Source organism: Haliotis cracherodii, unplaced genomic scaffold, assembly GCF_022045235.1.
Source record: "Haliotis cracherodii isolate W230 unplaced genomic scaffold, xgHalCrac1.p SCAF_3, whole genome shotgun sequence".
Taxonomy (NCBI): Eukaryota; Metazoa; Mollusca; class Gastropoda; order Lepetellida; family Haliotidae; genus Haliotis; species Haliotis cracherodii.
This window is the reverse complement of record NW_027266286.1, coordinates 69,233,688-69,248,476: the sequence shown is the minus strand read 5'-3', so window position 1 is coordinate 69,248,476 and position 14,789 is coordinate 69,233,688. Positions and strand designations below refer to the sequence as shown.

The 14,789-nt window shown below is 39.2% G+C and overlaps 1 protein-coding gene across 1 annotated transcript; it reads right to left on the bottom strand.

The window, feature by feature from the left end:
* Positions 1-781: 781 nt before the first annotated feature.
* On the bottom strand, positions 782-10,980 carry LOC139474391 (sialate O-acetylesterase-like). Its single transcript, XM_071257382.1, has 8 exons — positions 10,663-10,980; positions 9,501-9,639; positions 8,055-8,238; positions 7,524-7,633; positions 6,958-7,097; positions 4,561-4,715; positions 3,642-3,843; positions 782-1,125 (listed from the first exon to the last, which is right to left on the bottom strand). Exons 1-8 carry the CDS (start codon positions 10,948-10,950, stop codon positions 853-855), a joined length of 1,491 nt encoding a protein of 496 aa, XP_071113483.1. The 5' UTR covers positions 10,951-10,980; the 3' UTR covers positions 782-852.
* Between the last annotated feature and the right edge of the window lie 3,809 nt (positions 10,981-14,789).

Genomic DNA, 14,789 nt, shown 5'->3' with positions numbered 1-14,789 from the left:
TGGGCCAGGCACAATATAGAATGTTCTACATTGATATCCGTGAAATTAAGTCAGATGCTTGATTTATGAATTTAGGCCACTGAGGCCAATATGTACTTTCTTTAACTATACGTTATCGCGACATGTCTAACGTGACATAGAAGATAACACTTGCTTATGTGTACCCTTGCTAATAAGTTCCCATAATCGTTTGTCAGCTGATACACTTCTGAGCACTAATCAAAATATTCATGGATGCATTACTGAAATAATATGCGCTTTTTTTTCTAAATGACATTTAAGTTGAACTGTCTTCAAGTGGCATTTCTAGTGACATTTGAATGAGGTCACCAACTACTGTCACCGGCCAGTTGGTCAGGGTATTTAAAACCTTGAAATTTCGAATTTCTGAAACACAGATTCCTCAGAGTTAAGGCATACGATTTCTGTCTTCCCTGAAACCAATGCAAATGTCATTATGTCCACATAGCATTAAATAGCAACTTTCGACTCAACCATCTTCTTGTAGCTCATGTCATGTAAGCTATTAAATAATATCATTTTGGTGAGGTATAAAACGATGATGCCCATTAAATTTGTTCGCATTGGAAAACATCACCTCAAAATCATTTTTGAACTACATTATTGGACAACATGTTCGCATAAGGACACATCCATGCACATGAGTTCATCGTTCCAACTAGAGGGTGACAAAGTGTATGAAGGCTGGAGCAGGACGTCCTCTGAGTGAATTGTACGTTTGATAATAATCCCCGAAACACGAATTATTATGTACTTTTTTTATTAACATTGCACAACATATTCGCATAGGAATATTATCAATATACGTCACAAAATACATTGTAGATCCATCTACAGTGTGACAAAGTGTATGAAGGGCGGTGCAGGACTTCCGCTAAGTTTGTTATACACGGCACACTTCTTCACATCACAAGGGGATTCCTTCCACGCGTAGCGGATACCACCAAGGTAGGGGTTGCTTGAGGTACATGCACCGTGGTAGTCAATTGTTACAGACGTTGAGTCTGAATGTGTGATTGAAGCAGCCTTCCACAGCTTAGAAGGGTAGGTCATTGGACAGAAGTTCCTGGTATCAGATATATCCTTCCTCGGAACACAACACACCTACACACAAGAAAATATGGATAAATAGAACATATGTTACAGGAGGTATTCCCAATATTTTCCCAAATATGATATGTTGCCATGTTTTTTTCAGGTGTACAATTGACTTGCCTGTGCATGTGTTTGTGACAGATGCCACCGGTGGGGCAGGATACGCTCACATTTATGCGAACACCTGGTGTCATTATTATTTGATAGTGAATCATAAACACATGCTCATGATATAGTCAGAATCGTACGATCGAATCGTTGATTTCGTTTGGATATGGAAAGGGTTTTGTTGCCTTATTTGCAGGTATATTTCTGAATTGAAAACGTGTGAGAGCCCAATGAATATTTTGTTGATATTGTAAGGTTGATGCCTTGACATGATTTTGAAGTCGGAAAAGAGATAAAAGATCATTAAATGACGTGTTCACATGAATACCATAACAAATATCATAAACATGCAGATGAAGAATCATGACAAAGTCTGCAGCAAATCGGTGAAGGTATGTGTGATGATGCATGAAGATGTGCTACAATTTGACTGATCTAACTGTATGAAAATTTATGTACACCTACCTCCTGTAACACTGCAAAACTGACATGGCAGCCATATTGAAACTTATATATCCACTAGTTGGTCAGTCACTTTTGTATCGTTATAATATTCCATATACAGTACTTATGTGGTATGGCTAACAATTATACAGATTATTTTGCTCTGTATCATACTATTTTTCACAAGCTGAGTCTGTGACCTTTATGTACCACAGTGGCTGGAATGGTGAAATTTGGCCCTCGTTATAGTTATGCATTTATCATTTGTATTGTATGAACATAATGTGAGGATGTCTGTTCAGTGGGGACGCCTGTTATATATTTTACTTTTCATTTTGTCCAGGCCTACCTTACCCTTTTGGAGCGGTGGAGTAGGTAGCCTTGTGGGTAAAGCACTGCTCGTCCGATTCTCAATATGGGTAGAATGGATATTCACAGCCGTGATATTGTTGGAATTGTGCGACAAACGGCGTAAAACCACGGGGTTCGATGACAGAGTGAACGAAGTCAGCGAACGTGAATCAATGAAGTTACCATTTACGACAAACAATGGAGTTCATGGAACCAGTTCTAACCTAGTTCCCAAGAGAGTTTAATAACCCTACTGCTCTTGTGATATCTGAAGTTGTAAGTTATCTTCTTTTTGGTATTTTGTAAGAGCAAACTATCATGTGTGTCAGTTTTCAACATAGTCGGAAATGACATGTACCATTACTGAAAGTCAGTTTCAGCCAAAATAAATAGCATGGCACTTTTGTATGAAAAAGTGCCAGTATCCGTTAACGTGTTATAAATTAGATAGTCGTTGGCAGCCTAATGTCTTCTACTGGATTATGTAACTGATCTTGATATGGGTAGGTATAAACATGGACAGATTGAGTAAACGACCAGTCAGCTCAAGGTTCTACTACACCAAATCAGAACCAGTTTGGACAGTGCGGTTTTCGTAGGGAGCCTTCAGTGCAGATCTAGAGATATCTGCAGGCTGTGATTGTCTTTCAAATGTACATCCATCCAGTTATCAAAACTGACCATGTTTTTTCTATATTTAGTACTGTCTTATTCAACATGATGACTTATGCTGAATGTGACCACAGCTATTTTCAAGTAGGTGACATTTGGTGCGAAACTGGGAGTGGTGTGTTTTGCTTCCTGTACTCGGAAAAGGAGCTGGCTAAGCTAGTCATTTTTTATTTTTTTATTGCTGCTCTAAGGCCAAACTGTGCACACACGTACAGGTAATAGCTGTTGAATGCTTAGTTATTTAAAAAATAAATATAACGTTACTATAGAAGTCTAACCTCAAGGCATGTGTACAACAGATAGAATCAAATACTACATTGCATTGTAATCGGAAAGAGACGCTTAAAAGCAATGCTTATTTCCATGTCTACATTCTTATAACATATCTTTCTAAGGACAAATTCCATGAGTGACTTCAAAGAGGAACAATTTAAGACGTTTTAGACACCAGACACCCATAATACTGTCATTATAGTTTTTGATCTCATAATAATTCAATTTAATAATGTGTATTCGCTAGTATGGGTATGACCATATCATACAATTACACTAAGGAAACAACAAAGTTTCATATGCGGTTAATTCGTCATAGCCCATTGCATCAAGCTGATGTGGTTAATAGTTTGACAGCACAACGGAATCTTGTTATAAAGAAGCAAATCTAAACTTTTAGATCTGTTTACCATTGTATTGTTAGTGGGCATACGATGTTACAATACCTTTAGGACATTGCTCTAAATCATACATTGTGAATGATACTTTTATGTTTGTCTAGATTGCTTTTATTTTATCTATCAATCTTATTTTGAATTGAGTCTGTGATGTTACCTTGCCATTTTACAGTGCATGTTTGCTATGAATATATAATTTGTTCAGGACGCATTATCGCTGAAACCCAGTCGATGCAACATAGCATGTCAAGTCGCTCCTAAAAGGCGAAACTGACGTACCTCAAATCCATTGTTATTTCTTTTTTCGATGGTTGCCTTTGTGTTTGCATATGAAATTTGTACTGTTTTCTTGTCCACCACTTCTGTAAATCCCGTTGGGAAAGGTCCTCGTTGGTTCAGCATGTCAGTTCTTTTGTAGGCTACTATCATGGCCTCGATGTACAGTCTTTCTGCGATGTCTGCCTTGTTTCTTGGATGGATGCTGCAAACAAACCATGCAATTGTAATCCTCCCCTATATACTATTAAGGGAATGATTTTGTCACTATGAAATAAAAGCTAACGGAACGCATATCTGTAACATGTATTTTGGCAAACAAACCATCAATTTGAACAGTGAAAAAATTGGATGTCAGTGTTTTTTTTCAAAACGCTGGTGGGAACGATATCATTTGGCACATGTTGATGTGGATGGCTTCTCGCGTTCAACTGTTTGTAATTGAATTGTTCATACAAGTCTATTTGACAGCTCGATAATTTGTAAATGTTCATGACTCATTTAACATACGCATATGATTGACCGAACTAATGTTATTTGGATATGAATCTATATTTTAGAACTCTATTCTATAACAGGTCCTTAATGCAGTAAATGCCTTGGACAATATTAGAGAAACCGCTTACTTTATTGCTCTCACAATGGCATAGAGCCTGGTCATATGTCGGGATAACTTCTCCTTAGATAATGAATATGCGAATGTGAAGTATTTAAAAACTGGTTTCAATTCACGTTCCATGTCTATATATTCATGGGACACAATACTACAGGACAGGTTGATAGCTGCGATACATTTCCGTTATTTTGTGAACACACGTAACAGTTTAACATAACAGCCATTTGGTATTTTAGTTTAACTGTCATAAAATATGTTTTAAAGAAATAACTTATTGACTATTGTATTTATGGGATGATCATTTACCTTCCATGTGGTGATTTGTAATCCGGCAGGTCCATGGCCACCGCCATGAAGGTGTTCTTCATCCTGTCGTTAGGGACATAGCCATAGTCAGCTGTCTGGTGCCACCTCAAAATACCCCATCCAGAATTGACATTCCAGTTTCTGAACCCAGCTAACTGAAGATATATAATCAGTATGTGTTGAAATGTATAAGTAATTGTTTTAAGAGGCAAAAAAGTGGGAGTGATATTGCGATAAAACATATTTCTTCCAGCAGAGTGAGGGGGGAACGGGTGGCCCAGTCGTCTAAGTTGCTGTGCAGAGTTGCGTCCTTTGGGCAAGCCAGAAACCTATGGTTGTGGGTTCGAATCCCGGTTCGCCCCCATTATGTTTCTAGGTTTGTCAGCACCATCTGTTTGTTTCACAGAAGTGGTTAACGTCTCGGACCTGCATCATTTCGGGCTTTCCTCTGACATTAAGGTGACACGCCGTGATACAACTGGAATAATCTTAAATGCGGCGTCAAACCCAACTCATTCTTTAACTCATTCCAGCAGAGTGAACTATCTGGAGAAAAGTTCTTGCAACGTCATTAAAACGACAATGGAAAACGATACAGAACATCATTGTCAAAAAATGTCTTGGAGGAAAACAGTAAAGCAAAATGCACGTGCATGTTATGGCATTCGTAACTCGTGGTAGTGGCTAGCCTAAGCCAATGACGTTTCCAAAAAGTCTTCTGTTGCACGCCATCCCTGCTTAGGATCGCTACATTCGACTGTTCCACCTGTGTCATCGCAATGCTACAGCTACGGAGACTGCAGGACACATCCCTTGTTTGAGGTGGATATCGGACCAGACTGTCAGGAACCATCTTCGAGAGGCTGGAATCCGAACCGGAAGACCAGTTATCGTCCCTGATTTGCAACAGATCCATCGACAGCGACGCTTACGTTGGTGCCATACCTTACAGCCTTGGAATTTGAGAAACTGGAGACGAGTGTGGTTTAGCGATGAATCACGATTTCTTCTTCACCGGCGAGATGGAGACAACGTGTTTATCGTCATCGAAATGAGCAAATTGCTCCCCATTGTGTACGTGAATTCGACAATTTCGTGGCGGTAGTGTCATGGTGTCGGGGCCATATCCTACAACACGAGATCTGACAGCAAATCGCTACATGAATCAAATTATTCAACCACACCTTCTTCCAATCATTGACCACCAGAGGGAGCTGTTTCAACAGGACAACGCTCCATCGCACACATCTTGTGTCACGGTAGACTATCTTCATAATGCCAACATCAACGTTTTGCACTGGCTGTCGTGATCTCCAGATCTCAACTCAATCGAACATCATTGGGATGAACTCGATCGACGTGTACGTCAACGTCAGAACACGCCACAGGCATTCCCACAACTGGCAAACGCCTTACAAGCAGAATGGCGGAGAATTCCGCAGGACAGAATTCGTACACTTATCCAGTCAGTGACGAGGATATGCAGAGCCGTGATTGCTGCTCGTGGCAGCCACACGAGATACCGAGTTCAGCGCAACCTTGTGGTCTTATGTGACATGACAATGAACAGTTTTCAATGCCTTTGTACAACAACAAGTGACTATCGAGCTCCAAAAGGTCATATTTGTATCTATGATATTAAAGTAAATATATCGACTTTATTATATACAATAAATTTAATAAAAATCTGCCTGTGCGTTTCTGTTCTTGAAGAGTGTATACTTCCGTCAGTGCGATGGGTTATGTGATGAGTTTGAAATGTTTTCTATCAGGAGTAATTTTAATAATCTCACATTCGTTTACAGCCTGACAGTTCTCAAGCACACTATCATAAATGCTTATATCTGACTATCGGTACAACTATCCATGCTTTTCTTGAAAGATATCAAGTGTGTGTATATATATATATATTTCAGTTATACATGCTATATTTATATCACAAGAAATGTACATCCATGTAACGTATGTTCACTACAATTGATTAAACCTACTGTACAACCTTGGAACCTGATGTACAACCCTTTGAAAGGAATAAAAGATGTGAAAAAAATAATTCTCAAGCACACGCCACCGAGGAAGCAGCGTAGGTAATCTAGCATAGACACCATACTGGTTGAAAGGAAAAATGCTCTAGTCACCCCAAATATATACAACTGCTACGTCTACTTATATAAGAGAGATAAAGCGCAGAGACATAATGTGATTAGTGATTGCAGTGATATGGTATGGACCCTTATTTACCCACAGGATCTGCACTAGTGTGTTGCTGATAGGTCATTCAAGGCTTGGAACCAAGGACCAGCGGATCTTAACTCGGATGTCTACGTGTGCACCCTACTAAGTGAATATGTCATTTCAGACCATAATGTTTTAGTTTGAAAGTATGTTCTTGTTTACCTGTACGAATCCAAAGGGAAACATATTGGACGTTTGGCCGCCAGAAGCTTCTGAAAACTTTTTTCTCCAATCATCTATCAGAGCTGGGAATGTGCATTTGTATCTGTCAAGTCCTTTGGCAGGGTTGCTGTTTGATTCACCTGTGAAATATTGAAATTATTGAAACAGATACAATTTGAGTCGTGTGATTTCTGTCCTGCTTACTCAATATATTTAGGCCACCCTGTTTTACATGTCTGATGCACTGATGAATTAATTTGAACAATAACCCCCATTGGGGATTTTAATCAACACACCTCCATTTAAATCACTTATATAAAATAAAGTTCCAGAAAATTATCTGCTATATTCCCGTATTCAGTTCATCGTAAAATAATTATATGCATATATTATACATACATAATACACCTGTTGATTTAAATATTATTTTTATGTTGTGTTTAACGCCGCACTATTCAATCAATATGAGGACGACCTGAAATTAATCTCATATCGGGTAGATAAACCATTCATGTGCTAAATAATTCTATTATGCTTTGGATTATGTTGCAAAACTTAAAGTTTACCTTGATACCAGATAGCGCCATATATAGTTGTATGCAAAAGAGGATACACCATTGAATTCCAAAGGCTGGAATACGTGTCATGTTCCACAGCTCCATTCTTGTACGTGGGCCTGTAATGTTGTGATGAAATGAATGAGGATCTGTGCCACGATGACACATATTTCAAAGTATACTGGTAATATATCCAATTATATGTTATACCACCGATGGGACATATGAGCGGAGGAAAGCACAATACTACGCATTTCAAAATACACATAAAAGTAATCCTAGTGATGGTTTGGGACAGATCCCACCCACGAGGAAAATCCTTCCTACGAGCCTGCTTTAATATCATTGGAAGCTAGTGCAGTGAAATAATAAAATGTTTTTCTGATTGTAAGACAAGTCATACTATCTGAGCGGTAGAATATCACAGCGTACAGTGCTTGCACCGACCATGACACCAACATTTTGAAAGAAATATGTAACGAATTTTGTTGGTTTTACCAATTAAGTTTCGTCTGTAAAACAAAACGTTTTCATGCTCACGCTGGTATCTGATTTTTATTGAGGCATTTGGACAGGGCATCTGGAGAGGACCAGGCTTCATCTATAGTTCCTCCGTCTGATGTTGCTATCAACCCAATGGGGTACTTCAGTGTGTTGTAGAGATGCTTGCCATACAGCCAACACACTGCGGAGAATTTTACCCAATCCGTGCCTCCCACCGAGTCTAAACACAATCAACAATATTAATAAGTGAATGAGAGTTAAAATCGGAAAAAAAATATTTCTATTTTATACAAAACCGGCAACAGACTCATCCCCAGCTGAATCACCCTAATATTATCTTGTGTAGTATGCTTTAAAATGTATCTGCTAGTGACCCTAGATACTTTAATAACAACAGTTTTTGCACTTTCGGTTTTATTGACATTCCTTAGGATTGTAAGACAAATGTTCAATGCAGTACAACTGCAAAACAGAAATTCGCTTGTCTCAACAACCTAAATGTGAAAGATCTACTCACTTCCGGTCTAATGACCGTGACCTCCAAAATAACCTTCAGCTATTTCAAAATCGCTAATCAAGACTAATTGGTGTTATTACTGTTGCAAAGTCACTGTAACATAGTGTAATTATTGTCTGATTGTTACCTCGAACGAGTCTTTGGGTGTGTGTATGACCTTATATATGTATTGGAATTAGCGTTGATAATGTATTATTAATGTCTGAAAATGTTCCTCGTTCTCGCCAATTAAATCGAGTACGCCATGGTGACAAAAGTGTGTCTGATGAATTTGACACGTGCATCCTACAAATCGTGCAAATATAATATTATTAAAAGTCAAAGATAACTACCCAATTCAACACAGTGGATGTCCAGTTCATTCTTCTCTGAATGAAGCTATTCACATATGATTAATGCGTGAATGACTTTCAAAGAGTCATTGATAGTGCGCATAAGGTTTGTACTTATAGATAGTTTATTTATACCTTATCGTCATTGATTTGAAAATGTTTCTCACATTTAACCGAATTGTAATGACATTGGCCATGCAGAGGGATCACTATGGACATTGGCCCGTATACTGAGATTATTTTTAAAATCCATGATAGTTTTAAGTTCTATGTTTTCTTAACATTTTGTGTATACATCCTGCAATTGTTGAACTGGATGTGTTTAAAGAGCATAACTCAAAACTTGCTTTAGATATGCACACATATCAAGGTGTGGAGACATGTACTTGTACATCAAAGTAGTAAGGTGTATAACCAATTCTCCTTTATCCAGCCGATTTAGACCTCATTACAAGGCCGAGTGCTATTAACCTCCTGAGTAATATAGTGTAGTCTATGTGAAAGGACTGTTTCGATAAGTTTGCTGCGTTCCAAACACATATATCATCATTGTCATACTGATCCCTATTCGCAGGTGAATTAAGAAGCTCTGCATCACTGGTCACAACAAAGTAGGTTCTGTTTTCTACTTACGCCGAGAAGCTACAGACCAGCTTTGAAACAGTCCATGAAAGTCTGTTTCTGGTTTCAGAGATGTATGATGCAACACTGTCATCAGACGAATGTGTGGGTAATGATCGGCGTCGTTGATCTCGGCAGTTGCATTGAAAGCCTACAAATATAACATTTAACATGAACCAGCCCATTTACAATGACCGATAAAAGACTTCATTGATGGATAGACCAGTTTCACCATACGATATATAATTGGAAGTGCTCTTACTAAAACTAAGACGAATCATAAAAAAAAACATTTTGTGAAAACTTTCTAGAAAGGTAACGTCTGTAAATCCCACATCACACACGCATTTGTTGTTGTTTAACTTCCTCGGGGATATATTCCAGCCATATGACGGAAGACTGTAAATAATCGAGTCAGGAACATAAAGGTCGGATGAAATGCAATCAACCAAACCATAAAACTAGACCATCCAATCCATGAAGTCGTTTATTATGACTAGAAAGGTGCAAAATACTGGAAAAAACCCAGAAGCATTCACCTTACCGTCACGTCCAAGAACTAATTAGATGTACTTCCTGTGTGATACAACGACACATTATATAAAGGTACCTTGCCTCTAGCAACAAAATGATGAACCTGAAGGCATGTCCATTGTTATGACATCCTTTCAGGTCTGGGTAACCGAAAACGTTTCCAGTAAAGGACATCACTTCCAGGTTGGGTTGCTGTTTGACAAAATGACTTTATTCCCGGTATTGGAAGCAAGGCTAATGTAGTACAGAAACTCAAATGCCTATAGTTACCATAATGATAAGGCTATCTGCGTTTCCGGTATAATGACCCGGTATCGCAATTTCAGCTTATCTCGAACTTGAGTATCTCTAGTCTTTGCAAGAAAGTAGGTGCAGTCACAATTTGCACGAAGTATTTATGAATGACCTTCACTGTCACTCACGACCTATTCAGATCTCAGCCCCGTCCTAAAAAGGATACTCTTGAAAGCGGCGTTAAACCCAACTCACTCACTCACCCCTAAAAAGGATATATACAACGTGACCCACAGTAAGTTCTTCTCGAACGGTAACCATGCATTTTAAGGGCATTAAGCGCATGGAAGCGTGTATTCATTGTCCTTGTAACAAAGACGGAAGAAATGGTGCTGACAAAACTCACCATGCTCATTGTGAATTGCATATTGCTCTGGCCAGAACACACCCACACGTCACCAAACAGCACATCGGAGAGAGTTAGCTTCCCTTCCCTCGATGTAACTGTAATAGTGTACGGTCCACCGGCGCTGATTGGCGGAAGCTGTGCATACCATACAACATCGCCGTTATCTCCGTGTCTTGTTGTTGTTGTCACTGATCCCTTCCCGGAAATGTGGACTGTGACAGTTTCACCCACATTTGATGCAAAGCCCCAAATTGTTGATTTTTTGGGTGCTTGTTGCAATACCATATGGTTAGCGTAGGACTTCGAGAACCCGAACCTAGCTGCCTCCACTGACAATGAAATGAAAATAAAATCATATGAAAATCAAAAATAGCGTAACGGCACTGTAGCCCAACTGGAAATGTAGTCAGCAGTTTAATAATAGAACAGAGACTTCACAAAAGACATGGATGTTCAAATATTTTCTGCTGAAATACCGAGTAAAATACACGCCTAGAATCATTAGGAGAATCATACATGCATAACCATTCATAACATTATGAATGTAAACCACTCTCTCAGATGCGAATTAATGTTTAACACTTCTGCACATGATCAAATTCAGAAGATATTACATAACCAAACATTTAAGAGCATGGTCTAAACAAAGTCAAAATTTGATAAAATACAACTACCACTAAATGTGTGTCAAATGCCATTACATTTTGAACTTGTAAGTCCTAGTAGTGTCCACAAACACCTTTCAACTAGAGAAGTGTTTTCGACAACAGAAGCAACCCCAAACTCATTACATATCAGCAAGCATTTCCACTGTGTTAACATTACCGTTTGTTTGTGAAATTCATGCCTACAAAAAACCTTGGAACAGATGGAAAATAACGCCTCTCTAGACCTCATAATGATGAACCTAATTGCGGTTTCACATTAATGACATAACTTCAAGTTTAATGGCTTCACTTCGGTTTAAGAAAATACATTAAAAACGAAGGCGCATATAAATTTCTCATCAATGTCGTTAAGTAGAAACAGGAGGCATTTTGCTTTAAATGCCAACTGCAGCTGGAATGAAAACTAATAATAATATCACTATCACTTCAACGGGGGATATCCATGTGATTCTGTTTCTGTACTGAATAGACCACGGTGCCTTTGACACGTACATTACTTTTGCTTCGTCCATGGTGATTAGTAGTCGAGGAATAGACAGTTGACTTGTCGTTTGTGGCATTGTGAAGCAATAACATTGGTCTCTTAGCTGGAATATGATTTAGAAGACGAGTGCCATAGTAGGATCTTTAAATAATACATATATTCGCACAATAGTCAGATTCAGTTTATTCAGAATTCCAGGCCACCTGACCCATAGTACATCATATATGTCTAACATTTGTAGGTGTATCTTAATATCTCCTGTGATATAAAGTTTGACTACTTAAGCAATTTCTGTGAGGTGAGGTGAACTGGGGTTTAACGTCGCGTCCAAGATTATTGCACTTATATAGCGACGTGCATGCACGTGTGTGTGTGTGGCTGCCTGTACTAGTCCGGACTGATGCCGATTTATAGTGCTAGCTCACTGATCATGAGATACCATGCCGCAGTTTAACATGAATACCCCACTCAGACACAGTATACTGACTCCGAGCCGACCAGTCCTTGTTTTAGCCCCTTAATACCGAGCGCCAGACAGCGTAACAACAAGTACCATCTTTTAACGTCTTTTGGTATGACGCGGCTGGGGATGGAACCTTCCGCTCTCCGGGCGGACGCTCTACCACTAGACCACGGAGGCTGTACAAATTCTGTGAATTTCTAGATGTACATAAGTTTTCTACAGCCAGTGTAGAATTAGAATTATCTCAGCTGTATACTCTTGAAAGTACAAATTACGTTCTACTGCATAACATGGACAGTAAGATAATTCATGACTATCATTTCTATCACTAAACAGGCTTTACAAAAGTCTTCAGGATCACATAATTCACATTTACCTTTACGGAAGTTTTGTATACCAAGAGATTTGTATGTTTATGAACTCCGAAATAAGCAAAATATACAACTTGCCTTCGAAACTAACCAGCGATATGAACACCAGCGCCAGTAGGTTGACCATGACTAGGTGCTCCATTGTTACTGGGATATCAGGGTAGTATCTCTGCTTTTATACACTTCCAGAAATAGCTTATCCTTTTTCAGCTGTTTCACACACATAAAACCTCAGATAAGTTCGCGTTTCGTACTTTTCTCCTAAAAACGGAGTAGAGAAATCTAGTTTACGGAAAGTATTACGATAAGGAAAACTGGGTCAATAACGTATCATGGGTACACCCATCCTAGTATCTGGGTCATAGGAGCAGATTCCAAATTCAATGTATCCAGCGAACCTGCTTGAAGAAGTTGAATGGATCTTACAAAACGCCACATTTAGCAAGTGTAATTTTGTTTCAAACTGCAATTGTTAATCTGTACCTCTGTATTATTTACTTAATCGAGTCGGGGTGAGAATATAGCCCTATCAACCTATACTGGTCTTCAGAGGCGACTTAGTGGAATGGATGGTAAGGATCGGAGTATTAATTTCAGGTCGCCGTAATACAGCTAGGATATTGCCGAGTAACTAAAGCGACAAAATCCTTTCCATATCCAAAAGATATCTCTGCATAAAGCAGAGTCGATAGTAGGATTCCGACTATATCATGAGCATGTGTTTATGAATCACTATAAAATTGTAATTGTACTGATGTCAGGCGTTCGCGAAAAAGTGATCGTATCATGTCACGAAAACATGTAAAGGCAAGTCAATTATTCACCTAAAAACCCCACAGAAACATACGGTAGAAGCCAGATTAGGGAATTGCATCATGTTTTCACTGATGCGTCAAATTTGGAAATGTCCTCCACATGTCTACCATAAATGTTTCGAAAGCTGTACTTGTATGCCTTGAATGTTGTAACCTTGATCAAACAACTTCTGAGCAAGAGTCGTATGACGCTCTTTGAAATCTTGGTGGAAAGAGCATGCTCGATTGTATCTCTAAAGTTGTGAAATGTAAATACCAAAGGCTGGAGCTGCTGGAATATTGCTCGACGTGAAGGGGAAATTGTCTATTGGAAAGTTGAAGTTATCCTTCTTGTCATACAGTCTTGTGGAGAGTGTTTTGTCACTCTGAATCTCTATGCATAGATCTAAATATGAAACAGATGAGATCCACCTAAACAGATTCCATAGGGTGTAAAAGGTAACAAAGAGGTGAAAACCAGAGAATGGATCCCCGAAGCAATGAGTTGATGTAAAGGCATACGTAGGTAAAATCATCTCCTCGATGCCACAAAATTAGATGACACATGACACAACAGTGGTAGCCATTGTTCGTACACGCATTGATGCGATCTGACATTGTGCGTGCTGTATCTCTCTTATAGACACAACAGTGGTAGCCATGGTTCGTACACACATTGGTGTAATGTCACACAGTGCGTGCTGTATCTCTCTCTCAGACACAACAGTGGTTGCCATGGTTCGTACACACATTGGTGTGATGTCACACAGTGCGTGCTGTATCTCTCTCACAGACACAACAGTGGTTGCCATGGTTCGTACACACATTGGTGTGATGTCACACAGTGCGTGCTGTATCTCTCTCACAGACACAACAGTGGTTGCCATGGTTCGTACACACATTGGTGTGATGTCACTCAGTGCGTGCTGTATCTCTCTCACAGACACAACAGTGGTTGCCATGGTTTGTACACACATTGGTGCGATCTGACATTGTGCGTGCTGTATCTCTCTCACAGACACAGACCTGTGTCGTTGTTTGAACTGCTTTACGGCTTCAATAGAACAAGTCCCCCACATGCTGTATTACAGGTGTCAGTCATATGTAATAGACACTTGCTATGTTTGCTGTAAACCTGTGTCGTTGTTTGAACTGCTTTACGGCTTCAATAGAACAAGTCCCCCACATGCTGTATTACAGGTGTCAGTCATATGTAATAGACACTTGCTATGTTTGCTGTAAACCTGTGTCCTTGTTTGAACTGCTTTACGGCTTCAATAGAACAAGCCCCCCACATGTTGTTGGCAATACCAGCGGGTGGACAGGTAAATGATTATACAGCAT